The sequence below is a fragment of the Cataglyphis hispanica genome, chromosome 6 (genome assembly GCF_021464435.1).
Source record: "Cataglyphis hispanica isolate Lineage 1 chromosome 6, ULB_Chis1_1.0, whole genome shotgun sequence".
NCBI classification, from domain to species: Eukaryota; Metazoa; Arthropoda; class Insecta; order Hymenoptera; family Formicidae; genus Cataglyphis; species Cataglyphis hispanica.
In genome coordinates this window covers 8,359,525-8,382,495 of record NC_065959.1, presented here as the reverse complement: position 1 = coordinate 8,382,495, position 22,971 = coordinate 8,359,525, and the positions used below count along the sequence as shown (strand labels likewise).

Genomic DNA, 22,971 nt, shown 5'->3' with positions numbered 1-22,971 from the left:
AAATGTCATTTTATCGAGATCCAGAAGTTATAAATATTGTAATTTTTTAAGATCAAAAAATGAAATCGGTATTCTCTTTCATGCGATTGCTCGATAACTACATTTTTCCTCAATTTTTCCGGCGGCGAGTCACGCATTTTTTTTTCTCGACGCTGGCGCGAACGATTGATCGTACCGTCATAAAGTTGGCCGGTACGTTATGGCCGGTCGTCGGGTCATAAAGCGAACATTAGCAAGATAATATCTTCTCAACGGGAAAGAGATTACGATCCACGGCCACGTTTAACTTGAAGAAGAAGAGCGAGCGGGAGGCCGGCACTTTGTGTACAACCCTTCGCGCGATGTTAGACTTTTCCTCGCCACTTCTATTTCGGCCCCGAGATCCGTTTCATCTCGTACGCAATGCAGATGGAACATCCGAGTATATAGGAATGGCATAATGGCGCGGCGGAGCGAGGTAAATTTAACGAATAATCCTCGAGTGATAGCGCAACATAAATCATCCGATGCAGGCTGCAACTTTCGTTTCCTCGCTCTCTCGCGGCGCGTCAAACGCGTTAATTGCAATTAGCATCATGCATGCGACGTGTGGGCACTAATAGAAGGCAATAGTAGTGGTGACACTAGCTCGCTGTCTCGCTGCTTGATGAAAAATTTAGAAATTTATTTTTGTAAGAATATTAAAAAGGCCTTCCTTCTAATTTCTATCTATTTTTCTTTCTTTCAGCAAGATTTGTTGTAGCAATTTTTGTGATTTGAGAAGAAGCTATATCGGTAATTGAAGCGTTAATAGGCGGCAAAGAGAAGAATAAATATAGAGGCGTGAAAAGTTGATTACATTTGAACGAAAAAGTAGAAACAAGTGGACTGACAACCCCATTTATCATGGCATTAATTAGTGATCAGCATTCACGATAAGACATTTTGCACTTGCACTTTGCGCATACATATGCGCATTTATTATATATATTTATGTTTTTATATACGTAATTAAAAATCTATCTATCACATCTAATTTAAGAATAAATTATAATAAGATAATAATATATAATTATATAAGATTAATCGCTGACAGAAGAAATCATCATTAATATCTGACAGATATGATCAGATATGTTTCTAATAAAGACATCAAATATAATAAAAAGAGATTATCCTTCCATAAATTTCTTTGAAATTCATATACATTTATTTTATTGAAGAATAAATCCCCTTTTCAATATATTAATTTCTATCAATATTAAACAGAATTAATTTCTCTATATTAATATTAACTAATCATATAACTTCTTTTATAATGTCACAGCAATGAGTACCACGGACCCCACCGGGGAGGGTGGAGGAGGAGGAGGAGGAGGAGGGGAGGGCGCCATGTCGACGAACGTCGAACAGAATGCGTCTCCTAGCACGCCGAATACCGGCGCCGCGGTACCGGTACAAGCGACTGCTCAGCAACAGCAACAGCATCCGCCGCCGTCGCCCCTGAGCGGCTGTTATCTTCTCGTCGTGCTTCCTGAGCCTCATACCGCGCAACACAAGGACCTCATCCTGAACCGCCTCGCGAAAGGTGAGTCGTCACATTCTTAAATCGCCGATTATAAATCACGATGGTAAACGGCCATTTATCGCTACTATTAATGGGAGATACAATAATCGAGAGCCCTTTCGTGCACGAGGGAATTGATGAGTTTCTCGAACGCTTCTTCAACGCGTCATCATCTTAACGGCACGCATCAACGTACGCGTACGATTACGCTTGATATATGTAATTATTAGCGTAACTCTTTAAGAAAGTATCGGACACGGCAGAGATACGATTGGCATGCAGCTTGGGAGATGAGAGCGCGCTTGTAAAACAACTGGCTTCCATTTCGGTCGGATTTCCGCCTCGCGATGTCGCGCGATTTCGCGGGATTAAGATTGCACGTATCCGTTGCGGTACTTCCTGGACGTTGGTCTAACGGTGCTCGACCTCCTCCGCTTATATTTTCCTTCCTTCAATTATCGGACAAACCAAAGTCGACGGTTGCTAGGCGAGCCGTAAAGTCAACTCTTTTTTTAACGATGATTTTTTTTTTTTTCTTTCTAGCGAAAATGCCAATCGATTTCAAGTCGGCCAAAGGGCTTGTCATTAAAAGAATACTCGGCGATTCTGAGGGAGGCATTTTTTTTTTTTTAATTTATATAATTTAATTTGAGAAAAAAAGAGCTTATTTTTAAACAATATTTTTGAAAATTTAAAGTAATATATTCTTTTCAAATATCTTAGAACATTTCATTGCTATTACCATTGTTGTCACGAAAGTATTGTTATAATCTCTATGAGATTATGTGCATGGGATTCATAATTAAAGTACGTCCCAACAACGTGGTTTACATATTTAATTAGAGACACATAAAAAATCAATAAAAGGAAACATATGCTTACGTTCCATCTTCACAGCATGTCCCAAAATTTTATTGATAAAACAAATTATCGCGATACTACAATTTTTTTATAAATATTCCGTTAAAATTAAGATATTTCCCTTTTTTTAATTGCGCAAAATTTTTTTTGCATTCGGAATAACGAAATTCTACAACACGTTACCTCTCCGTGTGGATATGCTAAAATTAATAAATTATGCGGCGTTTTTTAAAGAGAAGGAGGAAAGGAGGGGGAGTGCCCGTATCCAATGTGATTTCCGCATTGCGCCAACAATGATTTTTAACGGTGCGCTCGTCGGCGCCTCATTTAACATTTATCCGTCGATTTTTCAATCCTTTCGTGCGCAAATTGTATAGCCCGCGCAGCGCGTTTGCATTTGCGACGATGATCGTGCGAAATGTCGTGCGATAACGCCGGTAGCTTTGACGCTAATGGCAAATCGCATTTACCGAACGTACGTGGAATTTTTAACCTTAATTATGTATTTTCATTATATGTATTAAAGCACAATTTCATCGTCGTTCTACGAAATCGTAATAAATCGAGAGTGCTTTTTTTAATATTATTTTATTTCAACAATCTCTATATAAAACTTGGGTTTTTATTCAATTTATATTAAATTAGTATCGAGCCATTATTTTCTCTTATAGTAATCGCTATTACTATTCTACTCTCATCGGAAATATTGTACTTTTATGTTTTTTTTTTTTCCTTGACATTTTTATAATTTTTTGCTTTCTCATAGAGGAAGCTTTGTTTTCATTAAAATTTTTTTTTTTAATTTCGATACCGTTGTATTCAAAATGTTCTGAAATCGCCGAAAAATCACATTTTTACAAAATGTCCATGTGTGTATAAATATATATATATATATATATATATATATATATATATATATATATAAAGTATGTGCATAAAAAGGACATTGCTCTAATTTCTATAAATTTTGAAATATCGATGTAAATATTTTTATATGAACAGAAAATCATTAAAGGATAGTTGATATTGGATTTGATGAGAATTAGTGAAAGGGTTAATTTTTCATAAAATTTTGAATTTTTCCAAAAAAAGATGTGTTTGTTCTAATGTGTTTGCGCAAATTTTGAGATATCGGACTAAATATTTTGACATAAGACATTTTTACTGATATTATAAAGGGAAAAAAAAAATAAAATTATGAGGAAGCAATGTGCAAGTTTCTAATTTGCACACCTTTCGACTTGTTCATCTTTTTTGAAGAGAGAATATATTCAGGGCCGACATCGGGATTTATCTCTTTAAGTTTAAACCCGTGGGCAGAGCTGGCGCAAAAACGCCTCCGAGAGAGAGCTCCGGCGTTTGCTCTTTTCTTGGGTCAAAAGGAGTGCCTCTCTCCTAGTTGCTCCTTCTCTCTTCGCGGACCTCCACGCGGACTTCCTCTCTTCCTTCGTATAAATTTAGCGGTAGATTTCGATCCTACGAAAGACATTTGCCGCGCCATTTACTGCGTGTTGCGGGCGTTACCGCGTGTGCGGCCTTTAAATACAACGAAAAACGCTCGCAGTTTCACGGATTCTCAAGCTCGTCGAAATCTTCGTCGCAAGAAGAAGCATACTTGTTTTCTTTATAGTCCCCGGCAGTTCTCTTGCTCTTTAACGAGATTCTAAGTAGACGTTCAAAGAGCTTTTTGCGTAAGCACAAAAGCGAATGCAGATTTAGCCACGATAATTACAATAAATTTAGCAAAGCACAAATTCTCGTAGAGAAACGACGAGTTTGAAGAGAACGAATTTTTATTTTGATGCAGATGCGTTATCACTTTATAGGAACGAAGACTTAGAGTGAAACAAGGCCCTACCGTATTACGATGTCCTTGCAAGTCGCCCCGTTTCCTCGCACAAAGGCCAAGGGATCCTAAGGACCCTCGTTTTTGATGAAGGAGAGAAATTTCGTACGCCCGAGCGAGCTTCCTTTCAAAGGCAAATTGCGATCGTTTGTGCTCGCTCCGGAAAGTTCGCGGAATCGCGCAGAATATATATCATATGGGATATACGTAATGCAGCGCGATATTAAAAATTGGAAAAAGGCGCGCTTTTCTGAAAAAGGTTATTTTCCGCCCGGCGAGTATTTTTTCACGCGCGTAATCCTGATCGTAATGAACGCTTCTTTTTTCTCTTCTCATTTTTTTTTTTCCCCCTCGCGTACGTTTCGTGCGAGCCAACGTCCACATGCCGTGCATGCGGAAATGATAATAGCAATTTATTTTTGACAAACGGCTCGCTCCTTGCGAGAGGACCTCACTTTCGCCGACCCGACAATTCAAACACGCTCGTGCAAAAAGCTGTCGCATGAATAATTAAAGGCAATCGCAATTTAATTGTACATACACATACACACACACACACATACATATTTCTCTTTTTTTTCTCGCGTTAATTAAATTCTATTGAATATCCCAGTTTGATCGTGATATCGAAGATTAGATGTTTACGCTGCCTCCATGTTATATATGCTTTATTGATATCTTTCCGTACTACGTATGTTCTATTTATGGCTGATAAAAAGCTACGTCTACAAAGTTATTTATCGGAAACGCATCAATTGCGACAAGTCTGTTTGCAAGGATTTTACTGTAACAGGTGCTATCGTGATTTAATATGCTGTTGAACACGATTTGACGTAGCTAAGCCTCTCGGATTAATTAATTTTCTCAATGCTGAACAACTGTATTAATGATAAAAATAAAACGGGGGATCAATAATTATTTATTTTGCTCTAACAAAAATTAATAAAAATAAATTTTTTACTAGATAAATTTTCACGATCTTTAATTTCGCGATTCTCTCTTTAATTCTCAAGCGTTTGATTGAATCGGATATAATTTTCTTCAAGGTATAATATCTCTATACGTGCCTCGTGATGAGAGTTCTTGTTCATACGAGCGTGCAAAAGCGCGTGCACACACGTGTCATCTCTCTCACGTTATACGTCTATTCTCTGCTCTCCACGGGCGGGGGTTACAGGCCTTAAATGTCCGTTTGTATTTATAGAGACTCGACATGCACTTCGGGGAAGCTCTCCTCTCGCCGATCTCGGCGACGATATACGTCCCCGATGTCGCACGCGTTCCCTCTCATGCTAGTCTTATTTTTCTCCGCGATGCATGAGTTTCTTCTATGAACAAATCAAAAGCCGCACCAACCTTCCCTCATATTCTTTCTCTTTTATCGCTCCTCCAGATCGCCATTAGTCATGGTAGATAACAGAGATAAAGAAAGGACTGTGCTCCAAGAGGCAATAAAATCTAGTTTTACTTTTTCTTTGCATAAGTATATGTATATATATATATATATATATATATTTAGTATATTTTTTGTATTTTCAAAAAATTGTCAAAAATATACAATCTTTTTTATTTATTTATTTATTTTTTCAATTTAGAAGCATTTTACATATTTTTTGATGCCGGCAATGATGTCGTTTGCAGAATTATTTTTTGCCGATAATATTTTACTGATTAATATTTGATTATATAATATTATAATTTAACGGATATTATATATTCTATACTAATGACTATTGCTCACATTAATCGCGTCCTAAATATGGTAAATTACCTTGAATCTGTTGACAAAAAGTGTCCCCGAAGTTATGGACCGTATCATTATGAAGGCTTGATACGGTCTGCGATTTCTTTTAATAATCGCTTTACCATCGCCTCTCTAATGATACAAGCATATTAACTTCGAGTATTAATAAAAAAATAATACTTCCTTCGATAAAAAAAAAAGAAAAAAAAAATAAAAAACTGATGATAAGGAAATTACATTTTCTTGTGCAAAGATATTAGCATACTATATCCTTTATTATTTATTTAAATTTTTTTAAACACCAAGCTTTTTCTATGTGTTAAAAATATCGAGATTATCGTTTTAAACGCGCGGATTCAATTTCGCCAATCAATGCTAATTTATTATTTACGACCAGATGGGGGTCCGCATAATTACATAGAATTCTCAGTCCCACGCAACTCGTTCCCATGCCGTGCGTGACGCACCTTGCGAAAATACATACACGTTTTACAGGGAATATCGTATCTATTATAAACATCAGCGGAGCACGCCCGAACAGCCAGAAGCAGCGCGATTGCTTCCCTCGAAATCGAGGGGACGAAACGAACAGAATTTCGATGTGGCGAATTCGCGATATCGACATTTAAAAATTCATATGCAGGATAAGGTTGCCGTCGGAAAATTGGCAGGCCATTCCGAAATTGAGTTTACGAGTTCAGTTTCGATACCCATTTAAAGGCCGATGATAAATATACAACGGGAGAGTGTCCCGATCAATCGCCGCGCGTGGTATTCCCGTCTCGCGGAGACTCGGGTCATCGTCTCTAAATATTCACATAATTGAACCGATGTCCGTATATACACGAAACGTTCGCACCACAAGCAATCATGTGTGTGTGTGTGTGTGTGTGTGTGTGCTACGCGACGGGCATACAATTACACGCGAACGCATACGCACGACTGTAGCATGTGCGTACTATACATGGTACTCGATAATGTTTGGATTAATCGGCTCCCCGAAATACTGACTCCGGTCATCTGTAGCGTACTTTATTCGTCGGCGATGCGACACGGCAAATATAGGTTTCCTCGACAAATGTTTCGTGCTGCAAATCGGAATTTGTCTGCTGCAAATTTAGTCGAGCGTCCGTCTAGTTTACAAACATTTACATTTACGCCGAGAATCTAGTGCGTAAGTATAGAAATTATTGATCTTTCTCTCTCTCTCTCTCTCTCTCTCTCCCTCTTTCTCTCGGTAATATATGATATATTATTTAAGTACATAATTTCCGTAATGCGAATAATAATATTCTCTACACTCTCTCAAGTCTGTGTTACGTAATACATAATAAATGAGTCGCGTGTGTCGCCTGTTGGATGAAACCGATGATCGATTTTCTCCTCGTACCATCTGCCACGAGAGATTGCGTTGTAAATTTGATAAAACGCTAAAATTGCCCTCCTCCCCCTCTCCCCTCTCCCTCCCTCCCCTCTTCCCCCGTCCAAAATGCAACGCGGAAATACGACGGTAATTTATTGCTCGCGAGATAAGTTTGAAAAAAAAATGATGGAAAACTATATATGTACACACGCGTTTTATGCCTTGTAAAGGAGGAGTAGGAATTTAATAGGGATACAAATGTACACGCCAAACCATATATATTAATTAACGGCTTAATCGAATAGAATTCATTTGCGCCGCGTTGTTATCTCGGTAACGATAAATCGGACGGTTAGCGAAAATTAAAAGCTTACAGAAGTTACGCTTACAGAAGTTTCGGCGACTCGAGGAATAGGAGGATCGATAGATGAACTGTCTGTGTCATCGGCAAACTCGCGGGATTATTAATGCGCGAAATAAATTTCAACATCGGCTCTCGTGAAGAGAGCGTTTGCGCGCTCGTTAATGAGCAGCGTACGCAATTAGCGAGTAAAGTGTTGCGTCGCGTATCGGTATTTAATTGAACGCAAACTGGTTTCTGCGCGTCGTACGCAGAAAAAATTGCGAGCGTGCAAGTTACAAGATTGAATTTACATCTGTCGTTGAGCGAGTCGAAAGAATTTTTTCGACAGATGTAACAGCATTTTCTTTATTAGAAGGGGAAAACGCGTCGTATTATAAATTTCTGTAAGAAAGAGATCGTAAAAAGGGGTACAATGTAGTCATCAAATCTGGAAAAATCAGAAGATACGTGATAATGCGTGAGAAAGAAATTACCAAAAAATTGCCGAGCAGAGAAGATACTGAAAAAAGAAAAGATGTGGTGAGCCGAAAATGGACGTAAAAGAACGAGATGAATCGGATGTTCTTGTTCGCCAAGATCGTCATATATATATATATATATATATATATATATATATATATATATATATATATATATAAAATAAGAATTAAAAAAAAATAGAAGACATAAAATGACGAGGCAAAGGAAGTCAGAAGAAAGGAATAAAATTTGAATATATAAAAAAAAAGCAATGATTTGTGCTTGTAAGAAGAAGAGGCGGGAAGAAAAGAGAAAGTATGTTAGACATATATTATATATTAATATATAAAATTGGCATATATATATATATATATATATATATATATATATAAAATAAGAATTAAAAAAAAATAGAAGACATAAAATGACGAGGCGAAGGAAGTCAGAAGAAAGGAATAAAATTTGAATATATAAAAAGAAGCAATGATTTGTGCTTGTAAGAAGGAGAGGCGGGAAGAAAAGAGAAAGTATGTCAGACATAGGAGAATATAATAATCGTGGAGCGAAGGGTTGTGAAGGACGACGAAAGGGGACACGTGAGAGAGAAGAGAGGGCAGGAAAGGTGCGTGAAGCGGTGAAAGGACGAGAGGGTGGTGGAGGGAAGGTTGCAAGGAGGAACGGAACGACGATGGGGTGGGTGAGAGAGGGCGAGAGTGTAGCTGTAGGTTGATGCGGCATGCGCATGTTGGTACCTGCCTACGGCCACATCCCCGCAGTCCCAGAACTTGGATCAATAATCCATCCACTCTCCACGGCTCGGAGTGAAAACTGTCGCTAAGCCGAAATAACGATGTCATTTCATCCTCGTCCTCGCTGAGGGCGATCGAACCCGAGAGTAATGTCAGCGTTGATAAATAGAAGCGCATTCAAAGACAGAATGCGTCGTGCTTAGGGTAACTTGAGAGATAAAGAAGCGAGGGGAGAGAGAATTATAATGACCGAGACAGGTGAAACGTGCAACTCTCGATAGCAATTGTAGAAATAAGGAAAATTAAAGGAAAGAATTGCTGAAAGAAAATAAAACAAACTTGAATTTTTCCAACGAAAGTATTCAACGAAAAAATTATTAATTTCATTTTGTGTAATATTCTTTGCAAATTATCAAAAGATTTGAGGCCAGAGATAATGATGTTACAGCGAAATATAATTTAGAGAGGATATGCGCGGGTCGAGACGAGACAAAAAACATCGTATTCAGCGACTGTAAAGTCCTTGTTTGTAGGTCGAAGGATAATTGGGGTATGTGTGTGTCCTATCTCGGGTTTCTCCTAATGAGAGTGAAAAGTAAATAAGTTGAATTTCGTGTCCTATGGAATAAACGTGTTTTAGCAATAATTTAATAACGTTCAACACCTTGATATCGCTTCAGTAGCGAGAAAATTTTACAGAACGGAGAGAGATGCAAATTACTACGACGACAAAATCTTTAAGCGAGGGTACACAGTCTATCCCCGGGGAATATAGGCGACGTGATTGTCTTTCATGGATCATCGGGTAATTTTATTACACTGACCTAAATTCTGCGCCGGAACAATTCGGCGAAATGTTGATGGAATCATCGCCGCGCAAAATTGGCGCTGTTGGTTGACAGATAGAATTATTAGCGGATCGCTTGAGGGATGAATCTGTCTCATCGAGATATATCCGGCGAGAATTTTGACAATTTTCGAAATTCTTTTCTGATAATTAAATTTTAACTAACGAAGATCAATCGAGATACGTATAAAATTTTTATTTTATTTTGGCAAGACTATGTTGTGGAAAATATTATTTTTATACACGGTGGGTCCAAAATATTCCAGACTTTGAGATTTTATAGGAAATGTTATTCTTATATAGGAAACTTAATTCTGAACAAAAAGTTTTCTATAAATATAGATCGAAAAATGATTTCTTTAAAAAGTTAACAAAAACTTCCATAATCACGGTTATTTTATACATTTTCACAAATATCAGGGAAAGTATGCATTTTTTAACAAAAAGTGTCGAAACAAACAAAGATTGTAAAGAATTAAATTATTTTTCAAATGAGATCAAACGTTTGGGCCCATCCCCTGTACTATCGTAAATTATATATATATATATACATACATAATATTATTTAAAATATATTATACTGTATTCACTTTATCATCATATCTGATATTACCTATAAAATATTGTACACATTACACAATACCATGTACCGTTACGTCATATTCACGCACGTGGTCATTTTATTCATACAATTTCACAATACAAATAGAAGGATAAAGTCCCCTGCATTTTATACGATTCATTCAATCAGATTCATTTGACGGGAATGCAGTTGTGAATTGGGCAGACGGTTTTTATGGCTCGACGAGCATCAACGAAAATACGAAAAAAAAAAAAGATCAATTTCAGTTTCAAATTCGACTCATGCTTGCCATCGTGGACTTTTGAAATATTATCGACATAAATAAATTTATTTATTCTCGCTTATGTAACAGCAAAGTTGATTTCCGTGAAACCTGAAGCAGAAGAAATCATTCGAGAAATATGTATGTATATTTTTCCGTATTTATATTGGTTTTACATGCATACATGTGCGATATTCAGTGGCATGGCGGATATTGAATGCTTCGCTTTTTTTTTCGATATCGTTTGCAAAAGATTTTGATGGAAAAATCTCGGTAATCTTTTGCGCAGTCAAAAAATCGTGCGACATGAGAAGCTTTAGACATCAATGTCGCGTATATATATTTTTATCATATCATTTATAATTTTATATTGAAGAATGAGTTTGCGCATCGAAAGACACTATCATACAATGAAAAATCCATACTTCGTAATGCTATCGTAATTAATTATTTTTTTGCTATAAAAATATCATACAAAAGAGAGGTATATTTAATTTTTAAATGCTTCTCGGGTAATTTCGATGACAGCTGGCGAATGTTTCATCTGTACTTAATTGAATTAATGTGAAATCAGGTATAGAATCGTCGTTTCTACCGAAAGAGATTCTATCTAGTAATTGCTTTCCACTTTGTTCGCACTTTACGACACGCGAGAGCCGCGTATAATATATATTACCACCATTTCTTCTCTCGGCTCGTCATCTTTCCCCGTGAGATTTTTATCTCGAAGTGCCATATCACCAAGTGCGCCACAGGGGAACGAAGTAACAATACCTGACAATGCAATACATACCTGGCGATCGCGTTTCGCCGTCTCGCGCGAGCGCCTCTCGAGTCATTTCGACTTTGTACGGAGATGATGACTCGTTGTGTCGGGTTATGTCGAAGATGAATAATACATTTATAGATTGTCTGGAAAATTCTCAGGGATTTCTTTTATACGTGGAAAAATCAGGGAATTCTCGTGGAATTTTATTGAGACTCGGGATATTTTTAAAAAATTCTCTCTGATAAATTTTCTCTTGTATTACAAACAGGCGGCACAAATTGTCAATTACGCAATTATTTAAAATATATTTAATGAATATATATTAATCTCTGTTTATACATTCAATATCTTAACAAAATATTGAATATGCAGTACATATTTTTTATTGTATATTTTCTAATTATAAAAATATAAAAATGTTATGTAAGTGAAGAATATTTTTCACGAAAGCTATTCAATTTTTTTTTTTTTTTTTTTTAATACATTGGCAAATCTAGCATCTTGAAAAAAACGTTTATAATAAAAAAAAAAACATATTTTAAAAAGTTGCATAAAAAATCTTTAAAACATTCTGTTTACCTGAAATTTTTAATAAAAATATCTGGAAGATCAAGGAATTTCCAGGAAATCCTCTTAACATCTCTCAAGATCTTACAGTTGGAAATCAACGAACAATACATTTCCCCCGCAGCACGATGACAACTGTCTCCAACTCGATGCGTTTGTAACTTTCGGATGAGTGGGCGCGGGCTATAACGAGTGACAGTATACAGGGGGGGGGGTCCCCGGAATCTCCTTCCGTCCCCCCCTCCCCCGTCCCGCCCGTAATCGACTTTTCCTTCGTTCGTTTATTGCGTGTATGCAAGACGCTTGATATGCCGCGAGCACAATGCAAACGTGCTGTCTGATCTCGACAGTCGACAGGTTCTGTCTGACTCATAGGGCACCCACAACGGGTAGGATAGGTGGGTTCAGTCGAGCGGAAAAAGAAGGCAAGACGCGAATTCATTCATGCGTTTATTTCGAGCTCGACGGAGATTCACCTTCGACAGTGACCCTCCTCTGAGGATCCCGCTCGTAAATGAGCGGTGAAACACTGACAGGGATTGTGTCCGGCCGGACACGCCCGTTTCTACTTCGTGCCGCGACAATGAAATTGAACGTTTCGTGGTTCTCGCGCTTCAAAGGGGTCTTGCATCAATGTAATTGTAGTGCATTTCTCCTCTATACATTTAGAAGAATAAACGTGCATTCTTGTCATTTTTAACTGATGGTATAACGAGGATTATTTACATTCCACGTGAACCAGCATGAAATAATGATGTGCTAAGACGGGAGAGAAACCTCGATAGACGACCGTATCTCTCGATTCTAGCCGGCTGAACATGCTCGGAATAGCGAAAGGGTTGACGAGCACTTTACGCCGCCTCATTGATTACGAGCCTGATGTATAGGTGCGAATAACATGACATAATACTTGCGCCAATAAATCGGAGCTTTCCTGTACGAGAAGAGCGTAAATCGAATCACATTTCCTCTCGCTCGTTGGGGATTAAGAAGGAATTGGCTACATAAAAAATTAATAAATCTAATACATTTCGAGAATTTCGACAATTGTACAAAGCACTTTTAATGTTTTAAAATATAAAATTAATTTTTGAATTGAAGTAAAGATTTGCTGTGTAGAATTAAAATTTTTGTTTTCATGAATTCTTATGTATAATCATTATAAAATTTTCGCGGTATAATTATTATGCCAAATTAGCTTGACATAAGATAATATTTACGATTTTCGAGATAAATTATATTTCGCAGGACCAATTTTTACTTTAAATTTATAAATTAATTATTAATTTTTTAAAGATTAAAGGTATGTGATTTTTGTGCAAATGTCAAATTCCTGAATCTCGAAATGTATTAAATTTATTAACTTTTCACATAGCTGATCTGTCCAGTTCTTACTTAAAAGCGAAACGGCACGAAATATCAAAAGGCACCGAATATTAATACATCGCGTCCTTTGCAAAATGCATTTTACGCTTTTATTAAAGGCGCGGGAGAAATATGCGAACATAGGAAAGAGTGAGATAGGTGGGACCTTTGCGAGTATGCGTGATCTTTGTGTGTGAATATGGATATGAATGATGCACACGCACATATGATCGTAGGATTGGCATATCAAGGTTTTATATACCGGGGCCCGGTAATACATATGTAAATATATATAGATATTCACGCGTGCATATATATATATATATATATATGTATATATATAGGCGCGATGTAGGAAGGCATAGTTGCCGACATGAATCATGATTGAGAATGTGGGGAGGATCGAGAAAGTTGGAGTTACACGATGCCGGTATTATCCAGGCGGATCGGCTTTGGGGATTCGTCAAATTAGATTGTGCGGATCGTCTCCGAGGTTCATCTCGATGCTCTGTCACCTGGTATTCCGCGTGTATCATTCAACCGAAACTTCGTAAATTGTACGCCCTTATCAATCTCTGGACGGAATCATGCGGTCCAACCAGTAATCTATGTTTTGTGCGAAATAAATTTTGAATTTTTTTTACGCTTCTTGCAAATATACCCTGTTTAATTATTACGTTTTATTAGAAATACAAAACAATAACATGTAAGACTTTTCAGAGACAAAAAGAAATATGAAATATAGTTATGGATTAATATAGTTATGGATGTATTAATATATTTACTTAATATATTAATACTTAATATATTAATATACTAATATATTTACTTATTAAGGATATATTAATATATTTATATTAATATATTTATGGATACAATATAATAATGTATTACATATTTTTTTCTTTTGCCTTTCTCTTTCTTTCTGAAAATTCTTATATTATATATATATATATATATATATAATATAAGAATTTTATAAATAATTTTATGTACAAAATTATTTATACACATACATAGACACACACATATTTTTATAATTATAAATATAAATCTCTAAAAAAATTATTTTTCTATATAAAAATAAAATGTTTACTTTAACAATACTCTATTGCATTAAGAAATGAAGGACTAATCTTTAATAATGTAAATATTACGTCAAGATAAAAAATTTGGCCAAATTTATGGCATGTAGTAAATGGGTTAAGGGTACTGGAGGGACTGGTACGTTTAATGGTACGCTACTCGTGAAGCACGTATAAACGAGCTTTTCCAGCTAGCTACTCGAAGAATTGAGAGCCCGAATACATTACGGCTGCATAATTTACGAAGTGGTTTGTACGATGATAATTATATACGTGACCCTAATACATGTTTGCGTTAATTAACGTTTACGGAGAAACCAGACAAGATATATGTCGGAAAACTGCCATTTTAATACAATCTAATGAGCCCTAAAATTATTACGATAATTTTCATCTTTGTTTTCTTTTTTTTTTTTTCTTTTTATAACCAAATAAATCTCATAAATTATTATAGATTCTTGAGATCAAATGCACGAGAGATAAATGTCGTACATTAATAAAATCTCGCGATAATATCTATTAAAATATAATTAACTGCAAAGATAAATGTGATCTGTGTGCGAGAATTAAATTTCCCTTATTTTATTTTTTCTTTCCTTTTTATTTCTGTGTCATCTCGACGGGTCGATCATTATTTCGCGGGCGTGATAAGAGGCGGGATGAGGCGGTTGACCATTTCACACTTTCGGCATGTGTGCGTGCAACCGAATATAGCGGATCTAATTTTATCGTGGCATTCGCCAAGCCAGCTTCGCTCTCTCACTGTCGCGAGTCAGTCGCGGGATCTCGTCTCTCGACTACCTCGTTCTTGAACCTGACCCCGAGACCAATACACACGCACAGCCGTCGTTAATAAATGTCGGGGAGACAGCTTAAGGGTCCCTTTTCGATTGAATTACGATCCTTTAACTTTAATCGCTCGTAGAATATTTTTGTCGCCGTTTATCTCTTGATTAATGAAAATTCGTATTTTCGTTCTCGCTTCCAAGAATATTTACGCTCGCATTCAATTTTGTGTTATGACAAAAGAATCGTTCTTAAATAAATATAAGTCTTTTGATATGAATATATTAGTAATCTATCTCTAAAAGTTTTCATCGCGTAACTAGTCTTTGAATTCAAACTTCAATATCTATATTCTCAGGATATTTGAACTTCTAAAGTTAACGCACAAAGTACTTCGAAAGTGCCCTCAATTCATTAGGTTTGCAGTCTGCAGAAAGGCAAAAAGACCTGCTCCAATTCACCAGGCTCCGATTCAATTAGCCGATTAAAACTTTGTTGACGGTTATATTCATACATCAGAGATTGAATAAAATTATTTTATTCACGACAAGTTAGATTTTTGCATTATTAATTAACGATGAATGAAACAAAATTGGAGGAAATGCTAGAGGAAAAAGCATAAAAAAAAAAAAACAGAAATAAATTTCCATACTCGGCGTGAAGAAAGAGAGAGATGTACCTCTCTTTATTATCTCAAGATCTCAATAACATTCCTGATTATGACGAGGCCGTAAAGCAATCGTAAGCAATGGTGCGTGCTGGATATAAACGATCCGCTGATCGCACACGACGTGGTCGTGCCCTAAGCTCGAGGACAAGTGCAAACCTCGTGAAGCCGAAGCAATTCAGACACACACGCTTGAACTACAAACGGGTCACGTTACCTGGGAATTCACGGTTCATCGCGCATTCATCTTTTCGCCCTCGCTCGTGCCGCCACCAACCCCGTTCACCGGCGTCGACTTCGCTTCGAAATGAACTCGGCATACGTCAGCGAACAAATCTGTAACCGCGAAATGGGGAAATACATACGTACGCTCCGTTCGTGCCAAGACGTTCGTTTCATCGTGATCGCCAATGTTTACAGTTTACGTCAGATGTAAATTCAACGGACGTAAAACGATTCGCAAGTTATTTTTTTTTTTCAAGAATTCTCTTTGTATTTTTTCTTTTTTTTTTTGCTCTCTGTTATCTGGATTGGGTAATCGGATTTTCTCGGAAAAAGTTATAAAAAAATTTATTTTCTCGAAAAATCTGCGCGAAAATCTTATTTACGGAATTTACGTTCGTCCATTTACATGTTTTCGTTACGCTCTCGCGTCGACCGTAATAAATGCGTACACTCGCTGGAGGAAAATGCCAACACAGACGCCAACGCGCCTCGCTCTCTTCCGCTTCCTTCATTAATCATCCGACACTACCAGAATTTTTCCTATGTTCCTATGGCATCTCGACGCAGTCCGCGTTGCTGCTAAGTGGATATGTATATATATTTGAAAGGTAGACTGAAAAAGGAAGGGGCGGGGAGGGGCGGGGAGGGGAGGAAGAAATGCATGTTCCGCAATGAGAGATGTATGAAAGACGCATAATCTACAGCGAGTCCCTCTTTCATTTCTCTTTCTCTCTCACTTAATAGATTCTTGGCACGGCACTGCTTATTAAAAAATATTCAAAGTTAGCGTGAATTTGTAATAGTATACAAGAATATCAGACCGTATTTCTCTCCAGTTATTAAGTTTAATTTAAAAAATATCTGTTTTATATATGTATATATATTATACTAACTAAATATGTATATATATATATATATATATATATATATATATATATATATATGTATGTATGTATGTTTGCACAATAAAGGAGATTAATTAAAATACAATATTAAATTCCATTATTAATAATTCAGTTCATTAAATTCAATTATTATAAAATAATATTTAAGACACTTTATAATTTTACTAAAAAATTCTACTTTTACTCTTAATATATTTTGTTAGTAAAATCAGTGTAGAATTCTAATATTAATAATGAAGAACAATTCTAAAATTGTGATATATATTTTGCGGAAAATATTGGCTGATAAAGAATAGAGATGTAATAGACACTCTTGACAACCCTATTATATTTAACTCGTTTGTTATTTCTAATTTACTGACCGCTTTGTTTCCATCTGCGCCATGACCAAAATATATTTGTGATAGATCGCAAAAAAGTGGCATGAATAATTACGATTTTTATTCCGGATAAAGTTTTAAAATACAATAAAAAAAGAAAAAAAAAAAGGAAAAGTAAAAAATAAAGAATCCTTTTCTCTCGGAGAAAAAGGCGTTCTAATATAATAAAATATCTACAAAATAATCTGGAAATTTTATAATTTGCAGTGAACATAATTTTTCTCAATAAAATGCCTCTTCGGTTTCTTTATTACAATATTTCGAAAGGACGGTCCCTGTCACATCCACTCGCAATCCTTGATTCAGGTCTTCGCCCTTGTCTTGGAAATATAAATAGCAGCGAGTGAGCTAGGTCGATCTCTATGCTCCCTCTGCCGAGGTCGTGCACTGCATTTCTGAATATCCGCTACTATTTTCCTCTCCGGATCTACTTTCGGCCTGTCAAACTCCGCATTCGATCAAAGACCTTTAGCAGAGCAAAATCAAATATGCTCATGCAAATATCAATGGAATTATATATCGTATATATATATATATATATATATATATATATATATATATATATATATATATTTGTGCATGTTATAAATTTATATTAAATTATGATATTTATATTATATTTATATATATCATTTTATACATAAACTTGAAACGCTATTGAACAAAAATGTTGGTATAAAATTTTATACACATATATTTTTTCTTTTCTCTCTTGAGAGAAAAAATTTTAAAATGGAACATGGATTATCTATGCTGAGCAGAAATAACGGAGGTCATCACATTGATTTCCTCTTCGGCATTTCCTTCGGAGAGATTAATCGGGAACGGCGTCAGCAATTTTCCTAGAAATTTTTCGATCCTCTTACGTTACAAAGACTTTACGTTACGCTTATATTTCATTTAACCGATATTCGCGGTATTCTCAAGAGATGTTCGAACACTGACACGTTTGTACTTATAATAGATATTCCATTGTCGTTATTACCCTGCAGTTGAAAATTCCAAAAGTAATTGTATAGAAGTATATTCTTCTCGCGTAATATTGAGAGGATAAAATATGTAGTTTTCTCTCTTTAAATTCTTGTAAAATAATTTAAAAAAGTTTTATACGGTCAAAAAATATAATATATACATAATAATCTTTTTCCGATGTGCTATTAAAGCGCATGTCGCACGTGTACTTACTACACGTAGACGCGTTGCAGGCAGGACAACGAGAAGCCATTTCTAAACATAGTCGGGACAAACCCAACATTCCCAGCATCCAACGACTGAGGGAAAAAAAAAAGGAAGTCAAATGCAAATCGAGAAACGCGAGCGCGCTAAGAGATGTACGGAGCTGCCGCGAAGAAACGTGCAGTTTTGTCTATACTTAGCTTAAGCTACTAATCCATAGGGACATCGCGAGCGTCAGATATCGCTTCTATGTATCCGCGAGAGATCACAAAGACTTAATAGCAGAAATTAATAGTAGAAATTTTTTTAATAATGACTTTTTTTAATTTTAAATGTAGTAGAAATTTTTCGAATAATAATTTTTCATTTCGAGTCTAATAATAATATACGTCTAATAATATATACACGCATATGAGCCTTCCACAATTTTACAATCGCGACGAGGAATTTATCTTCGTGTGATGACAGTTTAAAAAAGGAAAAATTGCTCGGTGCAGAAATTTCACAGGCCAGTAATAAAATCAAATTATCTGTGTAACATGCGTTACAGAGGAGACGCCTCGTTGAGATAAAACTGGCCTCGGATTTCTCTCCCCTCTTTTTTTTTTATAAATACAATATGTATATCATGAGACGCGCCGCGATCCACTCTGCATTACCGCGAACAATCGTGAAAACCTCCTACGCTTTTCGCATGACGATCGCCTATTTAGATACATCCTCATTGTGCGGCAGATAGAAGCGACATGTCAGAATGTCACACGTTAAAGCCGGAAACCGCGGGACGCCGGGATACGTCTGTGACTTGAAAATGTGACGTGTGTATAACGTGTGCTCGCACATAAGTTCTCATACTTGTAAGTTGATCGCGATATACATCGCTGTTGTTGATTAAAAACGGGATTTCCGGCGAAACAAATGCCACTCTTTAGTACCACTTTTATCATGATGACAGATACTATTCCATCCAAAACTCTCGCTCCAATTGTCAAAATTCGCACGAATTCGGTCGAATCAATTCAGTCATACATTTTTTTTACACGCTTTTTAATCGACAGACTTTCGATTCCGTACGATTCTTTCGTACGATTTTGCGAATAATTCATCTCATCACGCTGGAATACGCAACGTCGATTCACGAGCGTACATACGAGGTTCACGTGGGCACTTTAATTAAAGCAGTCCGGCTTTAATTAACAGACACTTTACCCTTAACTGCTATTGCAAATCGTATTTATCCTCGGCATTGTTCGGTTGATGAAATTACTGATCTATAGAAACGAATATTCAGTAAAATCAGAGAGATCTGATCTGGCAAACTAGAAAAAGGATGATGAAAAATATCCGCGGGGTTGACAGATATTCAATACTCCGATCCCTTTATCTGCCGCTGATAAATTCTATTTTTCTCGAATCCGCATTTAACGAACCATCAAGCTATCGATTCATTGCACGCACAGACCGATACTGCCATAAAAGTCACGCGTTTAATTAATAGCATTCGATTTCCTTAACTGGCTAAGCAAGTTCATACCGCGATCATTCACGAGGCAACGCTCTGCCGTTTCGAGTGCTCGAATTAAATAGTGAATCAGCAGGCAATACGATAATGCGTCATAGAATTCATTGACTGCAATTAGCAGCTTTTGGTAATAAACGGAGAGAGAAGAACAGACCTGTCGACGAGCTTAACCTTACATGATAACATTTTTTACCTCGAACGAACGGAAGCTGCGAATATAATTGCGAGCAAAACGTGAAATATGCATCAGAAAACTGCAACTTAAATTTTATGTCATTAATTCGTCAATATTATTTTTAATCGATATATTGATTAATTATTTAGTAATTAACTATGTGGTAAATTATTTAATTAACTAAATTATTTAATTAATTAATTAACGCCCTGCGATTTAATGCAAATCCACGCAAATTGTCGATAAAACTGTCAGAACTGTCTTCTATAAATTTGATTTCTGGAATTATAAAAACGCAATAGCATTTTTGTATTTATAGCATTCTTCAAAAAATTATACGATCTTTAATTTCTATCGAAAGACTTTTCTGCTGACGATGCATCTTATATAGGAGAAAGCAGGATGGATGCTGCATTTCGCTCGAGATGATTCGCTCTATGCAAATTTTCGGGTCTGTCGCGATCGCTCTGACACTTATTGCGATTGAAACCAATGGGAATCGGTGAGCATTAAGTAACGCGATCCACAAGGAACGGCTTCTCTCGCATATCAAGCCTCGGGGCTTCCAATCAGTTTGACACATCAAGCACACTCGATATATTCAGCGGCAGCGACGATGTAACGTTTCTCTCTGCTTGCTTATAGAAAGGCAAACTCGTTCTTTATTTTCTTAATTTATTTCGTTTACGTGCAACAAATCATGCTGTTTATTATACAGATCACTCTCTTAATTTTCTCAAATTTGTCACTCGAACTTCACTTAATCTATTAAATTGATCGGAAAAGTTGATTGCTCAAAATCCGTTTAAATAAGCTGTAACAGCGGAAATGCATGGGAAAATTAATGGAATGTAACTTTAATTAATTGAGTCCGGTCCGTTTAGGCAATTGAACCGCCTTCGCATAATTCGCAGTTTTAACTATAATTTCGCGAGAGTGTGAATATGTTTCGTCAGTGGCGCGGTTAATAATAGCGTCCACGTTTACTGGAAAGTATGCAACACGTATTTACTTATTGTAGGATAAAATTGGAGGCAACGAGAGATTGCTGTGCGGAATCCGTCGCGCGGGCTAATGCCTCTTGCTCGCTTACTTTCTTCTCTTTTCTTTTCTTTTTTTTTTTTTTGTTAATTTTCTCCGACTCGTCTTTATCCTCGGCATTGATTGATACTACAATGTTGCCAGGCAACGTCTCGAACCAGACTTGTCTGTGTACACGCCAGTGCCGGTATAGAATTACGAGGCGAGAGCCAGTTCGAACTCCCTTGGCAACGAGTTACGTTCCATTGTGCTGCATCATCAATTCTTTAATTCGACACGAGACGCCGGGCGGAAATTTCTCAACACTTCCGCCTGTGGAAAGCGCTCTAAGAAAAGCTCTATACCTTGATTAGATCGTGAAATACTGATAAGGTCAATTTTTTAAAACTGTTACACAAAATTGAGAGATAAATGTTAATGTCGATCAATATATTTGGAATATTATATATATATATTTTTTTTTAACTGCGTACAATAATTTGTTAATATTAATATAAATATAATATTGTATTTATATGTTCATTTTGTTATATATTTTATTTTAATTTTCTTCTCTACTTTTTCTTCCGAAATGTATCTGGGATAATATATTGAGAGCATCGGAAACTTTTTGCACGATGTGTCAAAAGTAGAGTATCCCCGCATTAAAGTTGGCAATGGAGGGTGGGTACAGGATGTGCGGCGATCGATTGCCAGCTGGCATGGAATCACGTGACGGGTGCGGTGTCGGTGACGTCACGATACGACCGCCCCGAGCGTGCAACTCACCCTTATGACAAACTGCGATCGCTGATTCATTTATTCCAATTATCGCGTCAATTTTTGATAGAAATGCATTTTTGCTCGTTTTTATTTTCATATTAATTGTTCACATAACTAGTAATTAATTTCTCATATTCACATGTAACAAATAAACTTGAAAATTTACGAGCAGAAAATGCTATTAGCATTTTCAGTTAGAGTCCTCGTACGTTATTGCATTAATTATTTATAATATTGATCTTTCTTTTTCTTTATTGATCGTTTTAAATAAAAATAACTTTGTACACACAAAAACGATTGTCTCTTAACGGATGTTTAATGGACTTTTTGGATGTGTAATACGAAACTGCCTAATATATAAACATAATGGACATTAAATAAATTACATCAACAAAAAACATTATAAATAAATAAATATATTAATTTTTGTATCTATTTTTCAATCTTTATCAAATATACTTTTTTATTCGTTGATAAAATCCGGAAAAACAGTTCGAAAAACTCTATACCTGTAATGAAATACTTAATTTACTTTTCTCATCAATCAAATCTATAACTGAACTTGACAGCTTCTATTATCTTAACCTTAACCTTATATCACTCGATGGCTGAATTACCCTTGCTCTATTGAAGCCAGATCGCTGCAGTCTTGCTCATTTATATGCAGTTATAGCCCACTGTTCCACTCACCTCTAAACGTCTTACACTTTGACAATAACTGGGTTAAAATTTATCGTGATGCACAATTTTAAATGCAATGTTATATGTTAATAAGTCAAGTAGAAATTTGAAATATTTTATGAAGGATCTGAAAAAGCTTTTTAATACATATATGAAAAGTTTTTTAGAAATACTAAAAAAATCTTTTTTAAAAAATTTTAATCTCAAATGGAATTAGAGAATAAAATCTTTGAAATAGCAA

At 36.0% G+C, this 22,971-nt stretch overlaps 1 protein-coding gene across 1 annotated transcript in view; it reads left to right on the top strand.

The window, feature by feature from the left end:
* Positions 1-22,971, top strand: part of LOC126850586 (microtubule-associated protein futsch) — a 50,814-nt gene that overhangs the window by 1,988 nt on the left and 25,855 nt on the right. Inside the window, exon 3 of the mRNA XM_050593730.1 lies at positions 1,307-1,567. Coding sequence (XP_050449687.1) covers positions 1,309-1,567 — 259 coding nt within the window. The 5' untranslated portion in view covers positions 1,307-1,308. The remainder of the gene's footprint in view (positions 1-1,306; positions 1,568-22,971) is intronic.